Here is a 25,664-nt window from a genome sequence, read left to right on the forward strand (position 1 = left end):
GCCAGTCAGCTGTTTGTCAAGAGAGTAGTCATTGCAAAATACTGTATTATCAGCCCCCATTTGAAAGAGACCCTAAGGTGACATTTCTTGCCGGAGTCATTCAAACCTTCCACCAGCATACTGCTGAAGAGTTATTTCCTGCATTTGGACATTGAACAGACTTTCCCCTCTAAAGTTAAGCAGCAGCCCGTCCTCGCAGTGCCTGGTTTTATATAAACCATGTGGCTTTCTGGCATCACTGATTCTAGATTTTTCACTGTGTGTTGGAACTGTCTGTGTCTGGCAGGTACTTTTCTAAAATCACTCAGTGCTCCATCTCTTTGCCCATAAAATGTGCGATGTGATACTGTTTACACAGCCCTCTCCTCTTGGGGTCCCTTTGCCTCTCCCTTCAGTCCTGAGTCACTGAGCCTCAGGGACGGGAGCATCTGCCATCCAAACACACACACACCACCTTCCCAGAAACAACCTTTTGTGAACACAGAGACAGGAAGGAAAGAAGGGGCCTGGCGAGCCCACTGTTTCTGAGCTGCCACCACCCCACCTTTACTGGGGCCTCCTGCCGTCAGCCAGGATAATCAGATTATAGTCTGTGGAGTGCACCTGAGTCCACCTCCCTGCACGTGCGTACTCACTCAGAGGGAGAGCAAGCGTTTACAGTCCTGTGTGGTGAACGGCAGCTCCAGTCAGGGGAGGGAGAGGAAGGGTTAGGACTCTCCAGGTCAGTTCTGCTTGTCCCATCCAACCCGCTGTTCTGGACAAAATTCCTCATACGAGCCACACACACGTCAACTTGTGCTTTTCACAGCGGTTCTTCCTGGAAGGCTGGACTCAAACCCAACAGTCCGCCAGTCATCTGGATTTGAAGAGCAGACATTTCAAACTCTGGAATGAAAGAGAATTCCTGATCTCCACCCACCCACGCTGCACCCTTCCTCTCAAGAGCGCCTCGGCTTGGCTGGGGAAACTGACGTGACACAGGGCTCAGCCTCTGCTGCTCTGCCCCTGGCTTGTGCTCCGGAGTGAATGAGGCTCCCTCTGGGCTGTGGGAGTTCGATAGGAGTGGACTGATTGTAGGGCGGGGTTCCCAGGGGCCGCACACACCCCTGAAGATCGAATACACCTGTCCTGTCCTGTGAGCGTGGCTGAAGTCACACCCAGACCTCATGAGCTCAGCCTCCCTGAACAAGCCAATGGAGCAGGGACAGTGAGCGGGTGACACCCTCTTCCCCAGACTGGACAAGGCACCCCTTTGAAGGGATTAGTTCCTTACCTATTAGCCCCTTCAGTCACAGTCCCTAAAAGGTCGGCAGGTCCAGACCAAGGTCAGAGCGCAGCCTCGGGAGACACTGACATTTAGGAGCTGTCATAGGCTGCGCCACCGCCGCGGCTCAGACGTGAGTGCGCCCTGCACTGTCCATGCACCCAGTGTTCACAGGACCCCTGGTCCCACACACGGGGACTGGTCCGTGGTTACAGATGGGCAAACCCAGCATTAGCACCAACCAGGTTTGTAGCTAATGCTAGTTGCTAAAAATAATCCTGGAAATTCAGAGACCTTCACCAGAAATGACCTAAAAACACCTGTGAGTCCCTCCTGTACATCCATCACCCAAGCGCAGTTTCACCCTCTGAATCCTGGGGTGTCGGCTGTCTCCTCTATGCCTGCTGCAGGCTGCCCCTCACCCTGCACCACTATCTGACAGCTCAGCCCGGCACTGGGTTCTCCCCAGGGACCAGGCGGAGGGCTGATGACAGTCCCTTCCACGGGATGTCACAGCCTCCTGTGACGACACTCATTTATCTCCCCGTTTTCTGGATGGGAGATGAGGCACAGAAAGGTTTAAGAACTTGGCCATAGTGTAGCTCTGATCTAACACCCCCATCCTCCCACTGGCACCTACTGAGCACCAAAGGCATCCTGGCTCCTAAGGCTGTTTATTCCTCCCACACAAGGACTCATGTGCCCAAAACCGTCTCATCCATGTATATTTTATTAATAAGCAAACAAATAAACAGTAAGGGGGGGCTGAAATGGCTTCCTTTTAAAAATCAAAAACTGTTACCACTTCAAACTACATGAGACCACAGCAGCCCCTGGGAGGGATTCACGTTCCTGACGTGCAGGACCGATGAGGAGTGAACTCCCCTCCCCCCCTCCCCCAACACATTCATCAACTTCACGGGGGCAAATCCCATCTGGGGCTCGGAGAACCATTCCTCGTTTCATAATTTACCCCAATCATACGCACAACTGCAAGGGGAAATAAACAGCGCGCAGCATAAATAAGCACACGATGATTAGTCTTGCAGTCGATGCAGCACTGAGGCTAATTCCTCTTCTAAAGGGTTTATGGGAAACAGCTGTCAGGCTTTCTGTGCAGGAGCCCACATGGTTCCAGAACCGAGGGCCTGGACCCAACAGGCGGGGCTGCTCCGGGAAGGGCAGCAAAACACACATCACATCACCTTCACCTCCTGCCGCTCTGCACACATGTCACAATATCCGGCAAGAGGTGGTTCCTATTCTCCTTGGTGACCTGTGGGAAGAAACAAGAGAGGGCCTCAGAGTCCCTTTCCTCTCTCCACTCATCTGACAGTAATATTCTAGAAGAGTCCCAGGGCCGGGAAGGGGTGAGCTATGCTATGAAGTACGAGCCAGGTATGAGTCAGGTATGAAGTATGAACTCTGAAAACAGGACCAGTCCGCTCGCATCCCACCACCACCCTCTGCAAAGCAGAAGTGGGTTTACAATGGGTGGAATTTAACCATGAAAAGACCTAAGAGGCCCCGTGCAAGGTGCTCCAGCATGGACAATGGGACACAGGATGGGACACAGCCCGACCGTGAGCAGACCCAACGAGGAGGAACTGCCCGCATGAAGCCGGGAGAATGCGCCTACTGGGTGGGCCTGCTAAGAGCAGCTGGCACCTGGCCATGTCCCTCCCGATGCTGGATGCTCCCAAGATCAGTAATCACTCATCTCTCCAGGACCTTAGCAAACCTGAGTGCTGCCAGGAGCCCTGACATCATTCAGCTCCACACCTGAAAGATGAGGAGGCTGAAGCCCAGAGAAATCAGGGGTCTCCTGAGCCCTGAGCTAGTGGGAGCGCAGTGCAGACTGAACTCAGGTCGCCGGACCCCAGTATCTCTGGCTCTCTAATTGCTATCATTACAAAAACAAGAGTCTACTCCAGATTTACTTGATGACCCATTTTAAACCTTTCTTTCTCAACCACAGTCCCATGAAAACCACAAAAGCATTTGGACTTGCAGGAGAGGTGGAGGGTGGTCTGCCGCCCCACAAGGGCAGGGCCATCGCTCCTCCCATCACCTGGGCCTTCCTGTTGGCCCCACACGACTTTCCCCCAGTCAGCACAGACGGGGTGCAGGCCAGGAATGGGACAAGGTGCTGCGGCAGGGAAATGACTCAGATAAAACTTGACCTCATGGAGTTTACAGGCCAGAGCACAGGGGCAGGAGGCAGGAACAACAGCGAGAGCAACGAATGAGTGAATGAGTGAGTGAATGAACAAATGAACAGTGAGACATGAGAGTGGAGAGGCACCAGAGTGGAGGTGGTGGTCAGGAAAGGTTGCCATAGGGAGATGGGCCTGGCCTTAGTTTTTACAGGTGGACAATGACAGAGGGGCCCCCAGCAGAGAACCCGAGTGCATCTGGAGAGCCTGAGTGGTTGAATGTGGGGACCCTGAGAGGAGGGACATGCCGGATCCCTGCAGACCTCACACCCCATATTTAACAGGGGGCCTGGCACAAAGTAGGTGCTAAATAAATGTCTGATGAGGAAATACACGGAGGACTTCATCCCTTTGGGCTTCTCAGCATCCAGGCTACACAGTCTAAGAACCAGCCCTCAGTGAGAAGTGCCAGCTGGGCCCGCAGACCTTCCTGGGGATCTGGATCCTGAACGTAGGGGGCTTCAGCAGCCAGTGCATGGGGCTGGCCCCCTAACAGACATGTCCCCTGGGCTCAGCACTCAGAGCTTCAGGGCCCTGTGTCATCTCATTTTAACTTCGCAGCAGGCCTATGCAATGAATGAGGCTGGCAGGGCCATCCCATTCCACACAGCACAGGCCAAGGTGCAGGAGACAAAAGCGGTTCAAGGACCAAGAAACACAAAGGCCTCATCTATCCCCAGGTACCCCAACTGCGTCCCTGCCCCACAGAGACCCTCCCTCCCTCCTCAGGAGCTGTTGGAACTAAGGCGCTACAGTGGGGCCAGTGCTGGCCACTCCCAACCTGCACAGAATGCTCTCCAAGCCTTGGTTAGCTACAAAAAGAAAAATTAAAACCAGAAAAGACACATTTTGGGAACATTTTATCATTAAAAATTAATGAACAGAAAGTTACATTAATATTCTGCTCTCCCCTCTGATTTCCGAGAGTTCTGAAAATGATGCAGCTGACGTCTGTGTGACACTGTCTACTGAGCTCAGCTCTTACGCAGACTCAATGCTCAAACAAGCACACCACCATCCGTCAACGCCGCGGCCCTGCCCTCTGTGCGGGATTCTAGTCTACTTCTCATTCAACCACCAGATTTCTGGCTGCAGAGTCTTTCCTGGAAGGCTACGAGGGACCTGGGGGCTGGGAACAGAAGGAGGTGAGGAAGACTGCAGAGAGAACCCAAGTTGTCCTGCCCTCCTCCTTCCGGCACGAGCCTGGAAGGAAAGGAAGCTGATGACACCTGAGCCCTCTGTCCTCCCTGCGGGTGCGGACACCGAGTTCCGCGGAAACTGGGCTGTGTCTCACCCATCCGGCTCCGGCACATGGCGGGTGCTCAGTAAATGCTCATCAAATTCTAGGCTGAGGAGGGTCTCTGAAATACAACTGAGTGGTTTGGTGGAATAAAGATGACAAAGATGCCGACAGTCTTGAGTATCCAGGTTGCTCTGTGCCTCCGGGGCCATCGCAGTGCCCACTGGCTAACAGCAGCTTGAGCACCACAATATAAGCAGAGCTGTGAGCATCTGCACAGAGGAGCAGGTAGGGAAAATGCTGTTCAGTGTATGTACCATGTGCAGGAAAGCAAAGCAAACCACATACATTTCCTTGAGACTGCGTAGGAAGAACCCTGAAAAGTTTCTAATAAGCAAGGATTAGAAAAGGAAGTAGTTTGACAGTGCTCATGATTATAAGTTAACACATATTAAAAGCTATGACTAATCTGTTTCATGTTTTGTCTTTATTTCATTTTATTGAACCTAAATATAGAATCATTCATGGATCTAAATCTACTTTTTCTTAGAGGTTAAAATCCTTTAACTAAAAATTACATTGCCAATGGGTTTTGAGGAACCCAGTGTCCACGGCTGGAGAGGGACAACAGGTCAGTGTACAAGTGGTAACGGAGCATATCCCCAGAAGAGAGACGCAATGGCCCTTTGCTTGGGCGTGCTGACTTCTGCGAGTATATAACTTTAGTAAGAGATAAATCATACACCATAAAATTCAACCTCTTCATGGGAGGACTCAGTGGCTTTCAGCATATTCCGAGTTGTGCAGTCCCCAGCACTATTTAGAACATTCTCATCGCCCACCCCCACCACCCCATTCTCACTCCTACGCTTCCTCCTTCCCCCGGGACCCTGGCAACCACTGATCCACTTTCTATTCCGAAATCTGTCTGTTTGGACATGTCACACAGATGGAATTACACAACATGAAACCTGTGGTGACAGACTTCTCCCACTTCATAATGTGATGCTAATTCACCCGTGTTGTGGCATGTGTCACTGCTCACTCCTTTCTGTTCTCAAATAACGCCCCATCGTATGTGTGTAGCACATTTATTTATTTGGTCATCAGCTGGACACTGGGCTGTTGCCATTTTGGGCTATTATGAATAATGCTGCTGTGAACATTATTGCACAGGTTCATGTGTGACATGTGATCTCAGGTCTTTGGGGTGTACCCCGAGGACTGCTACTGCTGGGTCAAATGGCAACTCCACGCTGCCCTTCTGGGGAACTGCAAGGCTGTTTCCAGTGGCTGTGTATGAGGGCTCCAATCTCTCCACAGCTCCCCAATCCCTGTTACTTTCCATCTCTTTCCATTAATTTTACTGTAGCCACTCCAGTGGGTGTGAGGTGCTGTCCCCACTGTGGTTTTCACTTGCACTGTCCTTACAGCTAATGCTAAACACACCTTTTCATGGCCATTTGTCTATATTTGGGCAAGTCTTTTCAGATCCTTTGCCCATTTTTAATTACTGAGCTATAAAACTCTCTATATATTCTGGAATGCAGGTCCCTTATCATATATATTATCTTTACCCCCGTCTGTGGGTTGTCATTTCACTTTCTTTTAATTCTGATAAAGTCTAATCTGTCTATTGTTTCATTTGTCAATTGTACTTTTGGTTCGTATCAGATAAGACTGTGCTCACCCAAGTTTAGAGACTTACTCCCACATTTTCTGCTGAGAGTTGTGTTATTTCGGTTCTTACATTAGTTCTATGGTCTATTTTGAGTTAACTGTTGTGTATACTGTGAGGTGCAGGTCTGACTTCACTCTTTGACATGTGGATGTCCAGATTTCCAGCACCATTTGTTTAAAAGATATTTTTCCTAATTAAATTATCCCTGTCGGAAATCAGCTGACCAGAGACATAAGGGTTTATTTCTGGACTTTCAAGTGTGTTCCATTAATCTGTGTCTGTCCTTACGCCAGTACCACACTGTCTGGATTACCAGTTTTGAGGTAAATTTTTAAATCAGAAAGTGTGTGTCCTCCAACATTTCTTTTTCAAGACTGTTCTGGCTGGGTTCTTGACATCTGCATATGAATTTTAGGGTTAGCTTATCGATGTCTACAGCACCCCTCCAACTTCTGACCTAGAGACTGGCAGATGTACTCTGACCCCTGTACCTACAAAATAGGAGCAGACTAGAGGGCCCAGAGAACAGCATCCAACTCCTAGTGACATTAAAGTGGTCGATGCCCTGCTTGGTGAGAGCAAAAAAACAAAAACAAAAAAACAAGGGGAAGAGTAAGAAGAGGTCTAAAACTTTACAGATTGGAGAGAAGTGGAAACCTGGTTCCCATTATTGTGATGCTGCAACCCACAAGTAAAAACTAAATGAATGAAAGCCATTGTATGTAGAGAACAAATTCAAATGGCTGTGAGTTCAGAATAGTAAAATAGATACGTTATAGTAACATTTTTATAAAGTAGAAAAACCTTGTAATTTCTAAGAATCTGAGATTTTATGGCCAAATCATCTGAATAGTCACTATGAACGAAGGTAACAGTCCAGCAGGGCTATCCTAATGCTCAGGCTCTGGAGTCAGACTGGCTGAGGTTTGAGTCCTGGCTCTGCCACCTACTGAATAGCCTTGGAAAAGTTATGCAACCTCCCACTGAAAAAATGGAGATGGTGTGACACGCCTCAGCAGGTTACTGTGACATCTGTATGCAATGATGTATGTACCTGCAGCACTGAGCACAGCACCCAGCTCCAGGTGCTCTGAGACTGGAGCTACCTTGATTTCTTTGTCAGTACTCAGCCGACTCCAGGCATCTCCTCTGTCCCCTCAGCAGGTAGCATTCTCCTACATTTCCATCAAGAAAATATTTCAAAGGAAATCAAATGAAATAGGCTTCTTAAATGCCACTATGATGACCAAACTCATATTTTTTTCTTTTTGTAAGAAGTGACTGGCAGGGATAAAAATGCTGTTTTCATGTTGGTAATTAGAGGACTATGACAGAGGACACATGGCTCTCTCTAGTGACCTTGGTCTTCCTCAATTGCCTCTACAGCACTAACACAACAAACCACTCATCTCACATGTGCTCTACCATAAGCCTCTCCAACTGCAGGGACCTGAGATCCACCCGAGAGCTAGTTGAAACAGATTCTTGGGCCTGTGTCCAGGAACCTGATCCATCAGGTCAGGGTGAGCCCCACAACCTCACACGTCTCACCAGCTCCCCAGTGACGCCCATCCTGTGGGTGTGCAGACCTCGCTGTACTGAGCACGATCTATGGCTGTGCTGCCCATGTGGCTCCTAAGTGACTAAGAAGTGGCCACTGTAACTGAGGGACTCAGGAGCCACTTGTGGCTACTGGCTGCTGCACTGGACAGTAGGACTGTGTGTTCCATCACCATGGGAACTTCCACTGGGCCGAGATCCTCTCCAGCAGTGAGGGCCATGCTCCACACAGCCACCATAGCCTCCTCTCCCCGAGTGGCTCAGCCCAAAGGGAAACTTTCCAATAAAACGGCACTTCTTTGCCTCTGTATCTCAACCTGACATAGTCCCGAGAAAAGATGTGCTCAGGCAGTTCTGATGCTGTGGGCGAAGTGCTGTGTCTGGTCGGGGAGGATGACTGCAGCCTGAGCAGTGAAGACAGGCTGCCCCACAGGCAGGCCTATTTTCACATGGAGTTTATAATGTAAGTCCTAGAAATTCCTAGAAAATAAGACTCACCCACATTCTATCATAAGAGATAAAAGGATGGTCATTCAGAACAAAAGTCTGTTTTCGAGACACTGCTGTTTCGGGTCACCTGCTCCGTCTGCAGACAGAGGCTGCTGTACTCACGCTGAACACCTGCACGTCTGTTCGGGTCCGAATTTCTTCCACGAGGGCCAGTGGTTTCCCTTTAGGCACCGGGATTGTGCCCAGGACCACAGTCCCTGGGGCGGCCAGTGTCTGACGAACAGCCTGGATGAAGGGCTGGCTGAAGAGCTCCATCTTCCCGACCTCATCGATGACACACACTCTCGGCCCTGGGCTACTGCTAGAACCTGCCTGAGGACAACAGGGATGGTAACTGGGACACCAAAGGCACAGTAAGCAGGGTACCCACTCCCCACTCACTCACCAACCAACCGTCACACCAGGGAAAGTGAACTGCGCTCCAGAAGACAGGTCACCTCACAGTCCACAGGGGCCAGTTAACTGCAAACTCCTCTCCCCTGGAGACTGTCCCACCCAGGAAACCCAACTCCCTGAGCCTCCCAGTTCTCCTGGCAGTTCGTACTCCTTTAGAATAGTTCCAGTATTAGCCAAGCTTCATGTGTACATATACCCAGAAAACAGGCAGGACTGAACACCTGAGTTTTAGAAGAAACCAGACACCTGGCAGCCCTTATTACTAACACTGCCCCATTTTTTTCAATTCTGAGTGGAATGAGGTTCCCTGTCTGCCGGGAGGAGATAAGTGCTACAGGCAGATGCCTGTGTTTCATAATCTGCAATATGAGGGCTGGGGGAAAGAAGTAAAAAGAAAAGGTATCTTGGGTGAAAGAAAGAAGTGAGCAGGATTGTGCCCTTTAAATCTCAGATTCCCCTTCTGATGACTTTACTCCTTCAAGTCCACACGTCCTTGGAAACCCCAAGAGGGACAGGGGTGGGGCCAGGAGTCATAAGGACTCCCAGCTCCAGGGATCTGCACTCCTGTGTAGCCCCCAACCACCCATGCAGGACCAGGGCTGGTCTGTATAACCATGAGAATCAGGCAGAAGGGATGGTATATCACTCCTGAGACTAGGTAAGAGGCTACAGTTTGGTAATGTCTCAATTTCTCAATCTCCCTCTCTCTCTGCTCACTTGCTCTGGGAGGACAGCTGCCATGTTATGAAGACATTCAGGCAGCCGAAGGCCAGGTTCATGTGAAAGGAACTGAGGCCTCCCAGAAACCATGACAGCAGCCAACAGCTTGACTGCACTCTCATGGACACCCTGAGTCTGCCGCACTCATCTAAGCCATCTGGACTCCTGAGCCAGGAAAACCCTGCAAGATAATAAATGCTTGTTGCTTTAAACTGTGAAATTGGGGGGTAATTTGTTACATAGCAGCAGAGAACTAACGTATACGTCCCCTCTAGAAAACTTTCCCGAGAAAGCTGGTATGAGTATGACTAGTTCTTCCACAGCAGGGACATAACACAACACATAGTAACACTTCAATGAGTGCAGAGCAGCGTTCTATAACCTTTATATAAACCACTACTCTGAAAACTACATGTGAAGCTGATTTACAAAGTACTTCTCACTAACATTCTTAGACTCCGTAAATAGTGACATAAAACAGTCTTGGGATAGATGTCTGAGTTAAGCTAGACTTTGCTCAAATTCCAGCACTAAAGCTGCAGCCCCGGGTAGCTGGTGGTGGATGCACGTGGCGGCAGACTGAGGGCAGATCCTGAGGCCCTGAACAGTGCTCAGGGGGGAGGGGAGGGGGATTCTGTCCAACATCAGAGAGAGTCTAAGCCAGGGAGGACCATGAGCTGTGCCAGGAAGCTGCTGGCTGTACAGAGTCAGGAGAACAGGTCCGAATCTTAGAAAAGACAGTGAGACTGTGAGGCCTAACTGAGCAGTGATGGAGGAAGCATGAGAGCACTGGTTTTCAAACTTCTCATTGAGTGGCACTCTTTTTATTTCTCCACCTAAAATCATGCACATAATTTATTTTCTAATCTTTTTACTGGCAGAGAGACCAGGAAGAGGATCCTTTGTGATCACCCAAGAGAGTCTAAACAATCAAACTTCCATTTTTCTAATGCCCTTCATTTTTGTCTTTCAATCTAGTTGTTTGTGTGTGGTGTACACACACACACACACACACGTGCAGACAGGTTGTATTCATTATTTTCTTTCCCATGGAATTGAATGAGGCTGCAAAGTTGAACTGAGGGAGCTAAGTCGCCCTCCACTGAGGGGTGGAGGTAAGGGGAGAAGGGAGAGTGTCTGTTGAAGAAGGCATTGTTTATTCTAAACTTTTTCTTCAAAAATGAGCAAACTTGAAGACAGTTGTCAGTCACCTACTTGTGAGCATAAAAACAGACAATGCCACAAGAGCCAGCCATTCCCACTGACCAGACCCTTTCCTATCCAGGCGCCCCTGGGGCACTGGGCTGCCTCCAGAGACAGGAGTAACTGTGGATGCTGTCTTCTGGAAGCCACCATCCAAAAGCCAAACAGAACTCTGCCAAGGCACATCCAATGACAGTTTGAAAGCAGGCAGTTCAGACAAAGAAAAATAATATGAAAGAATGTGTGTGTATTGTACATGTGTATTTATTTGGGAACATATATGTGGGCAGTCAAATGCATGAGGGCATGTATGTAAACACATAAGCAGGCACAAACACACAGCACATGGCCCTCCCGCCACCCCGGCCACTCTACAACCTTCACCATTAGAGCTCACTCCATTTAAACTTCTGCACAGGTACCTGGAGACACACATACATTATTTTCTACCAACTGGAAGAGCTCATTTTAAAACCTTAGCTTGTCTAAAATCCTCATTCTGTCCAGAATTAGTGACTTATTGTTTAGGAACTATAAGACTCTCAAAGGTAAGTCTTGGACTTTTAATGAGAAGTGAAGTTATTCAGACTAACTTGAGAGACAGCAATCAGATGCTAATCCACCCGGAAGCTGGCAAATACTCAGCCTGTTTCTCTAAATAACACATGAAGATATACTCAAGAGCCTAATAAAAGAACCACTATTATGTTCAAAATTGTTTTGTTTCTATATCAATTCAAGCAACATTAGCAGAAAACAAAAAAGCCAGTGAACAAACAATAGCCTGTTTACACTGTTCTAAACACTGTTCTGAGTTGATAAAGACACAATCTGTTTGCCACACTGGGGCCCAGGTTCGAAAACTGGCAGGAGCCTGCGCCCCCGCCATAGTGGGGGCAGTGGGGGCTCCTGGAGTAACTGTACCCAAGGGTGTTGAGTAGGGAGCTCAAGAAGAGCCAGGGGCTGTGGGCTGAAGGTAAAGGACAACACAGGGCATCCCTGCCAATGGCCACAGCGCAGCCCTGTGTCACTCACCACACTCCTCATAGGCCTTGGTCTCAGCTGACTATAGGTTTCACTGTCAGAGTGAGAAAAACTCTGTCAAGCAAAGCGTATTTCAGCTCCTCTGCTTGTTGAGAGAAGAGATACTGCTTTGGGACAGAGCCCTGAACTTGACTGGCCTGGGGAAGAGAAGCTGGGAATAATTTTACAGCTTGGATCTCACTTGGCTACTTCGCTTTCTGGAAAGATTAGCAGATTTAGAGCAACAACGAAATGTCTTTGTCCCAGTTATGCCAGAGACCTGAAAATAGTGTGGGATTTTTTTTTTTTTTTTGGTCCTTTGTTTGATCTTTATATGTACTTTTAAGAATATAAAGAAAATGTAAAAATAAAGTAAGCAATTTTATTTAACCAAAATATTGAACTGAGAGAAAGCTAAAGTTTTTTATGTAGCTCTTTTTGAGTATCAAAAGTAATACAGTTCAAAAATCTAAATAAGGTGTTTGCCTTTCTCTGAATTATTACTTAATAAATATTTCTGGTGGTATTAGGTTAACTTTTTTTAAATATCAGACACACAGACTGGCTTCTGAGCCTGCCTGTCTGGGACAGCACGTATGAAAGTCACGGCGGGAACGGGGTGTCTGTAGAAGTCAGGTGCAGACCTGCAGGCCTTCCTAGAAAACAGCCATGGTGCTGGGGAAGCCAGGAAGGCGAAGGGCAGTAACAGCAGCCACAGCTGAGCCACCTCACAATCCCTCTGTTGTTAGCTGAAAGTGCAGGACTCCAATTAGCCTTCATGTGTGTTCATTCCAAGCCTAAAGTTTCAGAATCCCTTAGCAGTCTGGTGGCAGGTTGACCGACTGTCTCCAGGGAGTAAAGTCACAGGCTGGCAGCCAGGATAAGATGTCTAGACAGACCGAGACACCCCACAGCCCAGCCCTTCCCCATTAGGCGTGCTCTGGGCGAAGGACACCCCAGAGATCCCACTAGACTAGTTCTGGCCTCTCCAGGGCTCCCCCACATGGCACCTGACTGCAGAGCACCAGAGGGTGCCACTGGCATTTTCCAAGCTACAAGAACCATCCTGGGACTGAAACAGTAGCCACTGGCCAAGTCAGCCCAATGGATGGAGAGCCCAGCCTCCTATGATCCCAGCGCCCTGGGACCAGCCTGGCCACCTGCCTCCTGGGTCCCCATGACAGATGGGCAGCTCGCTCTGGCCCCCAGGTGCCTGGCAGACACAGATCAGAGTGTTGCTGTGAGGCTCCACCTAAGGTACTACGTCCATCACCTCTCTCACCTCAAGAAGAATCATCAGACTGCACTAAGTTGTGCACCTGCTGGCAGCCAGGGACTAATGCACTTTACAAGCTTAGTAACTTCACAGAGCAGGTGTCAGCATCTCTGTTCTACAGAAGAGGACAGGAAGTGATTTGGGCAGTCACCAAGTTCCTGAGGGACAGAGCTGGGAATCAAGCCCGAGATCCACTGCTGCCAAAACTCCCCACATATCCCGTATGCAATCCCACCTGCATGCTTGCAACACAAAATAATGGAAAGACATGAGTCTCAGAAACCCATCCAGCCACGAGAAAACTCATCTCTCCCATGAGAAACCATGACACTGGTTCCCAGGGGCCCACAGAGGCACAGCCACAAGAACTCTAATATTAATTTTTTTGGAGTAATCATATTACTTTCAGTACTCAAAAAGTTACATATTTGGAGGTCTCAAAATAAGTACCATCACCAACCCCATTTTATCCATTAAAGAATGGCCCCATTCTGTAGAGGTGACCTGCAGGTAAGGGGGCCTCACCCTCCACCAGGAACACAGCTCTCTGAACACACGGAAGACAGGACCAGGTCTCCCAATGGCTTCACTCCTGCCCCTTCTCATCAGCTGACAGTGTTTATGTAACTAATTTTTGTAAGTTTCTCTTGCTTAGTAAAAACTTGGTATCTTTGATGCCTTATGTTCTTTTATTAGAAATTGCCTGGAGAGAGTGGATTGTTTTTGCTACAGTAGAACGGTGATGATGTCTTTCTAACTAATGAGGCAAACGGATACAAGTGTAGGCAGTATGATGTCTTGAGTTCAGCTTCTGAACGTACAGTGGCTTTATGTTTGTTCATTAGTGCTCACCTTGTTACATAAAGTGTTTCAAAAGGCAGTAGTTAAATCTGATTTCCAGTTGAAGCCTCAAGAGAAAGCTATTTTTATCTTAAGGTAAACTAATAAAGTTTTCAAAAAATGAAAATTAATGAGGAGAAATTTTGATGAGGAGGAAGTGCATGGTCTTAAAGTATCTCCCCACTCACTGCTCATTAGCTTCAAAGGAAAAAGTAGTAAAAATATACTGGGGAGAATGGGCAATTCCTTGACCCGGTCATCAAATGACACTGCCCGACACCACGTGGCTCCACATGAAATGCCCGGGAAGGATGCGCCACCGCTGGTATAATATTCTGGCTGAATCTCAACACAAGAAATGGCAGATAAACTCCAAAGAACATCCTATTAATAAAACATAAGTGCCTTCCTCAAAAATGTCAGTGTCCTGAGAGAATGACTGGAGATGCTCCCAGTGAAAGGAGTGAACGAAATACTACAACTAAACGTAGCAGTTGACCCCAGAGAGCACAAAAAGAAATGTTACAAAGGGCACTGTTAAGTGAATGGACAAAACCGGCACAGAGTGGCAGACCCTTTGCTCAAAGCTTTTCCTCAGTGCAGAATTTACTGAGATTGAGGACTGTACCAATTACACCAGAGCATCTCTCTTTCCTTAGGAAAAGCACATTGAACATTTCTTTAGGAGTTAAATGCACTGGCGACTGCACTGTACTCTGTACTCTCAAATGATTCCCCTGCGGATTTGTATACAGGGGTCAGCAAAAGTAGGTTTACAGTTGTTTGTATGCAAAAATACATAATACAATAAACACCAGTATGAGAATGAAGTCTGTGTTTCCCATACTCACAACTGTAAACCTACTTTTGCCGACCCGTGTTCTCACACACACACACACACACGGAGAGTCAACAAACAACAGGGCACATGTTAGAAACAGGTGACTGGACAACAAGCACACAGGTGACCTTACACTGTCCTCCTTCTTGGACTTTTCTCTAAGAGTAAAATTATATCCAAATAAAGTTTTAAAAAGTTAGAATCACTACAAAAAGAAGAAAACATGCACACTTTCACGGTGTCAGAGTCAGGAAGAGAACCACCAGGGCAAGGTGCACTCCTTCAGCTCAGTGCAGTCCAAGTGGGCTCTGGACTAACGGGGGGGAGCCCAGAGGAGCTGGAGGAAAGCGAGAAACACAGTTGACACCACCCCATGCTTGCTAGGAGTGGGCTGCACAAAGGTACCGAAACCCAAGGCAGACGCCTCCTCGGAGGCTAACCCACACCCTCACAGAGGCAGCAATGGGAGACACTGAAGCTGCAGACCCGCCCTGTGGGGTCAGACTGCCAGTAAGCATCGCCGTGACAAATCCTGCCAGGTGAACTGCAGCCCACCTCACACCGAACTCACAGCTCATCTATCTTGATTCATGGCAGGAATGTTTTTATGGACAATTTTTAAATTAATTTTTGTTTGCAGAAGGTAGCTGTGAACTTCCCAGGCTGATCTTGCAATGCACACGTGGGGCCGTGAAGTATAGGAACAGAAAGCAAGGGGAGACAGAGCCGCAAAGGCCGTGTCTGCCAACGGTGAAGGGAATTCTAGCAATTCCCGGGTGCTCGTCAACCTTTCAAGAATGGACCCTGACTAGACCTTGGTTTTCCTAAATCCTCTCTAAAGCCTGCTGGCCTGGAAAGCGAAGTGGCACTTCCAGGTCAAGTGACAAAAATAGCTTTTCCCTGGACAGGTCTCTTGCCTGAAAATGAAACTTCAAAGATCTGAAGCAGTTTTATTTCAGAATCAAAAGCAGATCCTGCTCTCAAAAACAAATATATACTAAGTGCCATATTTGGATCAAAACAGGGAAATACAAGGTTCAAGCTCTGTTGACTTTCACTGGGTGTCTGGGTCTAGGTTACTATTCCTTCCAAGATCTTTACTAAAAATGACACTGCTGAGCCTAAAAAACAGGGCTTTGAGGAGATGTCCTTTGTTCTTTAAAACATTATAACCGACTGGTACCTGTTCAAGTGAGTAGGAGACAAAACGGGAACCAACAGAATGTTAAATCCCACAGTGCACTGAACCTAATGCAGCACCCGGGGCTGTCAAGAACCACATGAGAAAGGCCAGCCTTCTCCCGCTGCCTCGATCACCAGGAACCTGGAAAACAAGCCTAACCGCAGCAGCAGCAGAAACAGAGGAGACCTCTGGATGGCCTTACCAGAACATTCCAAAGGGAGAGATCGCGGTCAGCCGTGCGGGGTAGGGGTGGGGGATGGGAGCCGTGGCAGGTGGAGGCTGTGGAAGGGGATGGAGGCTGTGCAAGGCGGAGGCCGTGGAGGGGGGAGGCTGTCTAGAACATCAGACGCTCTTTGTATCTGAATAACTGCACTTGTATAGTTCCATTCACTCTTCATAATGACAACAAAGTATCCACTCTACATATTATGCCAGCTCTACCTACAAACTGCGTGTCCCTGGGCAGGTTAATTTCTATTCTATGCCTCAGTTTCCTCATCTGTAAAACAGGAAGAGTGACATGTTACTCTGAGGATTAAATGAATTAGTGCCTAGCACACAGCGTGCACTCAATAACTCTTACCTACTGGTACCACCACCACCACATCACCACCATGGCTACCACTACAATTTGGAGAAATGGACAAATAAGAAAGGATAAGACAATTTAGAATAATACAACTGATTACTATAGTAAATAAAATAGTATGGTACTGATGTAAGAATCAAACAGATCAACGGAGAGACGATAACCCTAAAACATTACACACACACATTCTTGAATATAATTAATGAAGCATAAAAAACTAATGAGAAATGGGTTATATACAAATGGTTTTACTAAACTGGCTAAGTATTTGGAAGAAAATCGAGAGTGTGACTGTATATTACATTCAAAATAAACCCAGATGGATTAAAAACAAATGTTTTTTAAAAAGCGTGTATAAGAGCCCTAACAGTTTGAGCACAGCCCGTGGACTGACGGGCCCCAGGTTCCATTCTGGTCAAGGGCATGTACCTCAACTGCAGGCCTGGTTCCCACCCTGGTCGGGGGCATACGGGAGGCATCCAATCAGTGTTTCTCTCTCTCCCCCCCTTCCACTCTCTCTGAAAAGCAATGAAAAAAAAATTCTCCAGTGAGGATTAAAATATATATATATGTACATGAAAGAAGAAACATAGTAACTTGGAATGTTAAAAAAAAAAGGAAATTGCCAGACAACTGAGAAAAATACAATCAATCAATATAAAAAGGTTATTCACCTTAGAAAAGATCTCTTTTAAGCAAAAGGAATGAACAATTTAGATTTTAAAAAATACCTGGTAAATAACTGAAAAACATTTGCCCTCATTACTAAAAGATGCAAAATCAGAGCAAAGATCTATTTTAATACCAAAAATTAGTATAGAGTTCAGTGTTGGCCAAAGTGCAGCAAGACAAGTGCTCACACAGTGGCAGTAGGTGGGGTGAACAAGGACAGAGCCATCACCAGGACACCCCAGCAGCACATGGCCAAACCCAGACGATTCACAGGCCTCCACCTGGTACCTACACCTTGAGATCCTTCCCAGAGACACAATCATGGCTGGAGAAAAAAGACTGATGCACAAGGGTGTCTGTGGCAAGGTTACCCTACAATAGTGGTAAATAACCTAAATGCCTGACACCAAGGAAATGTTGGTTAAATAAAGATGAAAATCCACACCATGAAATCAAGTGCAATCATTACAATATCATGGCTGTGAAGATTATCATGTCGTAGGACCATTCCCATGTCACTCAACCACATTACAGGAAAAACCCAAGCCTCTGAAACTATATACAACGTTTTCCCAATTTCAGATGACTGAACAAATAAACTAGGTATAGAAAAAAGGCAGAAATAAAATACGCAAACAGTGGTTAAACTCAGTTATTCATATATATATATTTACAAATTTCCTACCTTGAGTATGTAGAATTTAAATACTCAAGAAAACAATAAATGTGGTCCAATAAGGAAAGAAGTCACCCATGGAGTGAAAAAAAAAAATCAACAATCGTCAAACCCAGGAAAGGCTTTCTAGAAAACTTACTGTACCTAGAATGTTTCTGGTGTTACTAGATTCTTCTTTATTTCCCACGTGTGCCCATGAAGGACTATGGGACCCCATCCTGACTATGGAAAGGAAGTACTAGCTCCACCGCCAGAGGGGTTGGGGTAGTGCCTGACATCCTGCAGGCTGGTCCTGCCCCCATGGCTCCCAGCCAGTCTTGCGTCCCAGCCCAAAGCTTTGTTTTTCTTACGGTCCCGTGGGGGACACTTGTCAGGTTTTGTGTTGTCCTTCATTCCCATACCACTATGAACTATAAACTAACACACCATCGATCCGCACCACAGTATTGCCCTGCCTGGAGGTGCTGTCTACAGCTTCCAGTTCACTTCAGTTGCTCACTCCAACTGCGATACAGAAACTCTCTTTCTATTCCATTTTTGTTGCCTGTTACTTTTAACTTTTCACTTGCTTTTTTTAAAGTATAAAGACATAACACTCATTCTTTTTCCCTTCAGCTCAATAAAATACACGAGATGGGACAGAACCTCTGCTTCAAGAAAAGAACCCTGTGACCCAGACAGGGTAAGAACCGCACCCTGTGCACCTTTCCTACCTTGAATGCGAATGTGCGGGTTTGGTCATCAGAGTATAAACAGGTGGGAGAAGTCTGCTTTACTTTTTGTTTAAAAGAGTCAGTTCTGAGTCCAGCAGCAGCGATTCCTGTAGGATTTTGCAGACAGACACTCAGCGAGTGTGCTCTCCCAGGATCCAGTCTGCCCTGAGCCAGGCAAGTAAAATCAATTCTTTGTATTGATCCCATGACAAAGCCAGAGCCTCCATCTGGAATGTCATTTGCAGTATTTCACTTGCCTTTGAACATCTGAGTAGAGAGGTATGTATGTGATGGGAAAAGAAAAGCCATGTTCTCTGACCGCTCCTCCCATGCAGCACAACACCCACCACAGTCCCCAGCTCAGGGAATAAGGGACGTTCCAAGAGTAAGAACTTAGGAAAGGGGGAGGGGGGAGGAGCAGGCAAGAGGAAGAAAGCAAAGCAGGTGGGCCCAGAGGAGCGGCAGCCCCCTACCAAACAGAGCACGGGCACTGCCAGCCCTAGGAATCAGAAACTGTCCCTGGCAGGCTAGAGCTAAAATTTCCCATAGCCTTGGGAAGCTACTCAAGCCCCTCGCTGCACATTTTAGCTGGGCCCTGAATGTCAAAAAAGCAGAGAAGCAAAGATCTGAGGAGTATGCCACCCAGAGAAAATGGAAAGTGCCAAGGGCAATGGTTAGCATGGCCCTGGAAGGCTAGTATGCTTGAGCTAGTATGGCGGTTACCAGGGTCGATAGCACAGGGCCTTCCTGGCCAGGACCTTGAACTTTATTGTTGACGCAAAAGAAACTTCTGAAAGGTTTAAAATGGCCTCTTGATATAGGTCTGTACCATTCAATTTTCACAAAAGTAAATCAAATCGTACGTCTATAACAGATTAAATGAAACCCACATTCCCCAGTATGGTCCATAGGGCCCTGCATCATGTGGCCTCACCCACCTCACCAACCTTTCCTTCTTCCTCTCCTCCTGCCCCAGGGCTCTGGGGCCTCAGTGTACCTGCTCCCGCCATCCAGAATATTCTCCCCAGACCTCCACCCCACACCCACCTAATAGTCTCTCTCTGAAGTGACAGCATATTTTCATCTTTTCAGTTTAAATGTCACGCCTCAGAGTTCTTAATAGGCATGGGGTTTCTTTTTGGACTAACAAAAATGTGAAATTAGACTATGGTGAATGGTTGCAGAGTCCTGTGAACATACTAGAAAAAATTAAATTGTACATTTTAAATGGGTGACTTATGATATGTGAATTGTATCTCAATAACCTGTTTTAAAAAAATAACAGGTAACAGAGTGAGACGATGTATTAGGTGCTTACCATTATGTCCATATAATGAGACTTTTCCTTCCTAAATGTTTGCTTCTTGTGCTGCGAAAACTGGGTTGAATTATAAACTAAGGGAAACTAGAAGAAAGACTTGTTTGGGGACGTTGGCAGCTGGACACCAGAGCCCTCTCAGTATAGAGTCTTTGTATGTGCCGAATGTCTGTGACCAGGAATTTACTTGTTCAGAGTGACAGCAAATCACGTTGTATATCCTGAAGACTTTTAAACTATAAAATGCAGAACAGGCCTCTCCTTAAGAGCAAAGCCCCTTCGTTCCAGGGCCAGCAGCTCCCACAATGCACCACAACAGACGGGCTCCAGAAGCAGAAACCACACTCACTTTCAAGACGGGAAGTGCCAGCTGCTCGAAGGACATCAGATCCACCACGTACTGGCCGACTCGGCATTCTCGCTTTCCAGGAGGAGGCCCTGACCTGGGGAGACAGGGAGGTCCTGCTGAAAGGCCCCTGCATTGGTTGCTGGTGTTGGCTACTCCACTGACCCTTGGCCTTCCACTTGTGCTAAGTCACCTTTAAAAACCACCTACAGCATCAGCTGGGTGGCTCAGTGATTGGAGCATCATCCCATGCACCAAAAGGTTGCAGGTTCGATTCCACGTCAGGACACATACCTAGGTTGCAAATTCAATCGCAAGTTCAATCCCCTGTCAGGGTACATATGGGGGCAACTGATCAATGTTTCTCTCTTTCCCTTCCTCTCTCTTAAAAAAAAAAAATCAATAAAAACATATCCTCAGGTGAGGATTAAAAAACACCTACAGAAGGAGCAGTGGTGTGCAAGCTGACCTGAGTCCATGCTCTCCCTGAGAGCAGAGCTACCACTAAGTGCGCCCACCACCAGCCACCGGCCGGGTGGTCACCTTGGTGGGGCCAACTCGAAGCTCCAGGGAGCTGCTGCACCAACTAGCACTGAAAAGCAGCACAAGAAACAGGGCTACACTACACATTACAAAGTGAGATGAGCTTAGCCATCCAAGGAGTAAGCTTTAAGTGAAATACAGTATTTTTATACTTTGTTTTCCATATGATGATTTCAATTTGTATTCTTTCTCTAAGAAATCCAAAGGCCTAGAGTCTTCAAGATAGAAGAGAGCATGTGGCTTGACCCTGTGCCCAGAGAGAATAAAAGAGCAGAGAAATGAAATCTCAGTACCCGACTCTAGATAAAGGTCCCCGCAGGCCAGACAACGTGACGACATCGAAACCTATTCTCCTCCCTCCCTGCCTGACTTCTTCTGTGTAAAATCCATCGACAGGCACCCCAGACGACTTTAAAACCTCGCTGGCTTTCTGGATCAAAGTTGTTTTTCCAACACCTAAAAAAAAAAAAAAAATCCCATTAAGAACCACCCCCTTGCTGGAGCGCACCCAGCACCCGCTGACTGAGAGCAACCATGGTGGGGAGGAAAATGGGCTGCAAATGGATTTTATGAATATTAACTTCACTTTCATTTTGACTGCTCCAGGTGGTAAAACTTTTTAATTTCAAGTAGAAACAAGCATAATAAAAATATGACTGGCATCTTAAAGTTTATTTTTAAATTCTGAAACATTATTTTGTCACATACACAATCCTAGAACCAGTTGAGTGGCTTCCTGGTGATGGTCTCAAGTGCAATTTGCATCCTGCGAGACAAGCTTCATTTTCTCTAAGGTTTACTCCCATCCTTAGTGGCCACACTCCTTCACCCAGCAACGAAACTGGGGATGCTCTTGTCAAACGCTGGGCACTGTAGGGTTTCAACCTCCAAGGCACTGTGACCCACATGGAAGAGTGGGCAAGTCCCTTCCCTGCTCCCTGGACCGACACTGCTACGGCTCCTGATGTTGTCCCTTAAATTCCACCGACACCACTAAAAAGGGCAGTATTTAAATTTTTCCACAAGAGCTTTTCTATCAGGTTGGCGACCCCTCCTATCACCTCCTCCGTGTCCCTAAGCATTCCTTTGGCTGACCCAACCCCTCTTCAAATTGTACCTCCACACGTCCACCCATTGTCCTCCCCACCCTGACCCCTTCCTTTCCTCTCAGCCTGGTCCGTGGACTACTCTGATGAACTCTCATGTGTCTACAGGTACCAACAGGTGCTACCTAATATAATAACACTAACCACTGATGTCACAGAGCCAGGCACTTTTCTAGCACACGTCAGCAGCGTTTTCTCAGTTAAATCCTCACAACCACCCTTAGGCAGTTACCATTCTTGCCCCTATTTTACAGATAAAGAAACAGAGGCACAGAAAGCTAAGGTAATTTACCCAAGGCAATGTATTTTAGCAGGGGCCTTTATCTGTCACCATGACTTTTTATATGAGCCAAGTTCCCATACAGACTTAAGTCAGTGGCATCATGATCACCCAAAAATGGAAAAACAGGGGAAACTTCTAGCAGGTCTGTAATAGAGCCATTTTGAGATCCACAGGGGTGAAAATCATATTACTTCTATGGCTGCCCACACAGAGTCATCAGGGTTCCTGAAGGGCCCTTTTACGTTTCCTTGAAATAAAATACAATCCGTTATTCTTATTTACTGCATCTCTCCTGACTGCTGCTTCAGGGAAGTCACTGAAGAATCAGTTTAATGCAGGTGAGTGGCATTGGCAGGTAGGTAAATTTGTACTTTCCTGAAGGGTAATTTCAATGTGCCTACCACAGTGCACAACAATTCTACAGTTAGGAATTATCCTCTGTAAAGAATCTGACAACAGGGCCCTGGCAGGTTGGCTCAGTTGGTTTGGAGCATCTTCCCATGCACCGGAAGGCTGTGGGTTCGATTACCGGTCAGGACACATACCTAGGTTATGGGTTCAATCCCGGGTCTGGGTACATGTGGGAGGCAACCAACTGATGTTTCTCTCCCTGTCTTAAATCAATTTTAAAAAGCATTTCCTGGGGTAAGGATTAAAAAAAATAATCTGACAACAGGTACAAAGATATTTGCATGAAAACAGACCACAATATATGAAAATAATGTATGGAGTAAAAGGAGGTTAAGAAACAGCAGACATACCTAGCATCACTCCACTGTGTGGGGTTTTTTTTTAATTCTGTATGTTGGAATTCCATGTGATGTCACATTCTTCAAAACTTTCTTAAATTTTTTTTGTCTTATAGTGAGTGGGTATTACTCTTAATGTAAGAAAAAGCAAAGCTATTTACATTTTGAAAACGAGACAATGGAGCAGTGTAGTAAAATGGACACGCTGCAGGTCCTGCTGTCCTCATACTAGGTAGAACATGGTAAAGTAAGAGGCATGTGGCTCGAGTCCCTCTTTCCTCTTCGGCTCTAGAAATATTCTTCCAGTTACTTTTTCATCCCCATTAATTAAGCTGCCAGCCAGGTGCTGTCTATACTAAGAAGTGAGCTGTACCGAAGACCCCAAAACGACAGCCCTGCACCATGCACAGATGGGCAAGAACAGGTCGGAAAGCTCCAGAATCATTTTGATTGTGGTTCTCCCATAAAGCTGACCCTCAGATGAAGATTCAAATGCAGGTAGTTTAATTTGGGAAGTGACCCCAAGACATGCTGGTAGGGAGGTAACTACATTATCAAGCAAGTTACCACGTGGCTAGCTGGAGCCTAACCCCACTGGGGAATCCGAGGAGACAGTTTTAGACACATGGCTCAGCTATCCTGTCTGAGGGCTGAGGAAGTAGGGAGCTTACTCCCATCCATCATGGATTTGAGGCTGCTCCTGGGGGACAAGAAGTCCCTGGCCTGTCACACCTGCCCTGTGCGTAGGCAGAGTGGGCTCCAGTGACCAGAGAAAGCCCCCCAAGGTGGGTCACAGGTGGGACAGCTGAAGTTGGGGAAGATGCTAAGTGCCAAGGAGACTCGGGTGGGGCACTGACAGCGAATATAAAAAGTGCCCTCTTTAAAAGAGAGATTATCTTCTGGTCTGAACATGTAGAGAAGATGTAGCCAGCAGGCAGAGTCTAGGGTTGAGTTGGTGAGAGAAAGAAACTAAGTGAATGAAAAAAGAACAGACAATAACCCCAAAGGGGGAAAAAAGTTGTGCATAAAATGAAAAGAAATTACAGATTACTCCATGGCTCGTGGGTGATGAGCTCTTACATCGTCCTGACACTGTGAACACTGGCTACTGAGCTAGTCAGGAGATGGCCAGAGAGAGGAGGTGAGCGGGTCTGAGAACAGGCTTCAGAGCTGCACTGCAGAACTAGGAGTCTTTCCAGTAGGCGACCCTAAAACTTCCATAAAGAAGGAAACTCAACCCCACCCACCTCCAGGTCACCGGTTAGGAAACAGAGGCGTCTTGGGGCCAGCCTGCTGGAAAACTGCATTCCGGGTCTCAAACCAAGGACTGACCGACCAACTTTCAGAAGACAGTCCTGTGCAATATTAGGGAGCCCTCCAACTACCCTCCTCCTCGCCGCTCCTCCAGGGCCGGGTAAAAACACAACTGCAGTCTGCAATGTTAGGTGTGTGTAGCCTTTGCCGCTTAAGGCGAAGCACGATCATTAAAATGAAGTGGCAGAGAGTTCTGGGCCCAGGGTTACAATCGTTGATGCCTGAACTCGCAGCGACGGTGAACATCAGACCCACCGAGCAAAGGAGCCGGGGCATCCTTCGCTCCACTCCGAGCCCGTCTCCCTCCCGCGGCCGGGGGCGCCCGCCCCCTCCCTCAGCCACGCCCACTGCGCGTGCGGACACCTCCCCCCGCGCCCGCGCGGCCCCCGCACCCGCCGGGGCCCCCCGCACAGGCGGGAGCCCCTTCACAGGCGGGCGCCCCGCGCGCACAGGACCGAGGGCCGTGCCCAACGCCGGGCATCAGCAGGGACGGGCGCGGACACAGGGTCCGAGAGCAGGTCCTGCAGGCACCAAGGCTCCTCAGGCTGCAGCCCCGTCCGTGGGGGGCATTCGGGAGTCGGGGGCTCAGACGGGGGGCAGGGGTAAAGGTTACCTCTCTAGTTTCACTACCCTCCCACTGACCCCTGACCCCCACCTCCTTTCGCTAGAAGGTGGGTGACGCCGGCAGCAGCGCGGCCCTCCACAGCCCTCCGGCCCCGCCTACAGTCAGGGCGGCGGCCGGCGTCCCGAGGCGCCGCCGCGCACGGGGCCCCCCACGGCCGCGTCCCGACCAGGCGGCCTCCTACCCCCGCAGCGCCACGGCCCCGCACCACGAGCCTGTCTCACCACGCCGGCTGCAGCCCAACCCTCCACCCCGGGTACTCAAAAGCCCGCCTCCGGGAAAGGACACGTGGGCTTCAGAGGACCCGGCCCGTGACCCACGGGGCGCTTCAGCGCCAGCGGCCAGAGCCCGGGCGGGCGGCCCCACGCGCGCCCCACGCCCACCCCTCGGCCTCCGGGAGGCGGAGACCCGGCGGGGTTACCTGGGGGCCCCGTCAGGAACACGTGCCGGGCCATACAGCGGGCCGCCGGGGGGTCACTGTCGGGGTCGGGGTCGGGGTCTGGGTCGGGTCGCGGTCTGAGTCCCGCCCACCGCGTGCCACAGGCCCCACCTCCGCCGGCCGGAAGCACCGCCCCGACGCTGCGCACGCGCCTTCAGCCCCGCCCGCGGGGGACGGGGTGGGGGCGTGGTCTCGGCCTGCGCAGGCGCTCTCGGCTCCCGGGCTCTGCCCCTGCGGGAGGCGGCCGCGGGCGGGGCGGTCGCGTCCTGGGCGCGTCCCCGCGCTCCAGCCTCGGTGCCAGGCGCGGGCGCGGCGTTCGCGGGCGGAGGAGCGTGGGGAGT

The 25,664-nt window shown here is 48.5% G+C and overlaps 1 protein-coding gene across 8 annotated transcripts; it reads right to left on the reverse strand.

Moving 5' to 3' along the window:
• Window positions 1–25,375, reverse strand: NTPCR (nucleoside-triphosphatase, cancer-related). Of its 8 annotated transcripts, none has more exons than XM_087828845.1 (6): window positions 25,306–25,375; window positions 21,104–21,266; window positions 20,271–20,364; window positions 8,574–8,779; window positions 2,470–2,540; window positions 783–856 (listed from the first exon to the last, which is right to left on the reverse strand). In XM_087828845.1, exons 1-5 carry the CDS (start codon window positions 25,337–25,339, stop codon window positions 2,498–2,500), a joined length of 540 nt encoding a protein of 179 aa, XP_087684971.1. In that variant the 5' UTR covers window positions 25,340–25,375; the 3' UTR covers window positions 783–856; window positions 2,470–2,497. The 8 variants fall into 8 exon arrangements, with proteins under 8 accessions (XP_087684969.1, XP_087684973.1, XP_087684971.1 ...); XM_087828841.1 differs by having other exon boundaries at window positions 8,574–8,783; XM_087828846.1 differs by having other exon boundaries at window positions 829–885.
• Window positions 25,376–25,664: the final 289 nt, after the last annotated feature.

The sequence above is a fragment of the Miniopterus natalensis genome, chromosome 21 (assembly GCF_054644295.1).
Source record: "Miniopterus natalensis isolate mMinNat1 chromosome 21, mMinNat1.hap1, whole genome shotgun sequence".
Taxonomy (NCBI): Eukaryota; Metazoa; Chordata; class Mammalia; order Chiroptera; family Miniopteridae; genus Miniopterus; species Miniopterus natalensis.

Excerpts from the sequence above, each read along its gene's own strand:
- NTPCR (XM_087828841.1), bottom strand. The coding sequence starts at position 25,339 with ATGGCCCGGCACGTGTTCCTGACGGGGCCCCCAG. Across the intron at positions 20,365-21,103 it reads GGACCTTTATCTAGAGTCGG|GTCAGGGCCTCCTCCTGGAA; the intron begins GTACTGAGATTT and ends CTGTCTCCCCAG. Across the intron at positions 2,541-8,573 it reads CAGACGTGCAGGTGTTCAGC|GTCACCAAGGAGAATAGGAA; the intron begins GTGAGTACAGCA and ends TTCTTCCCACAG.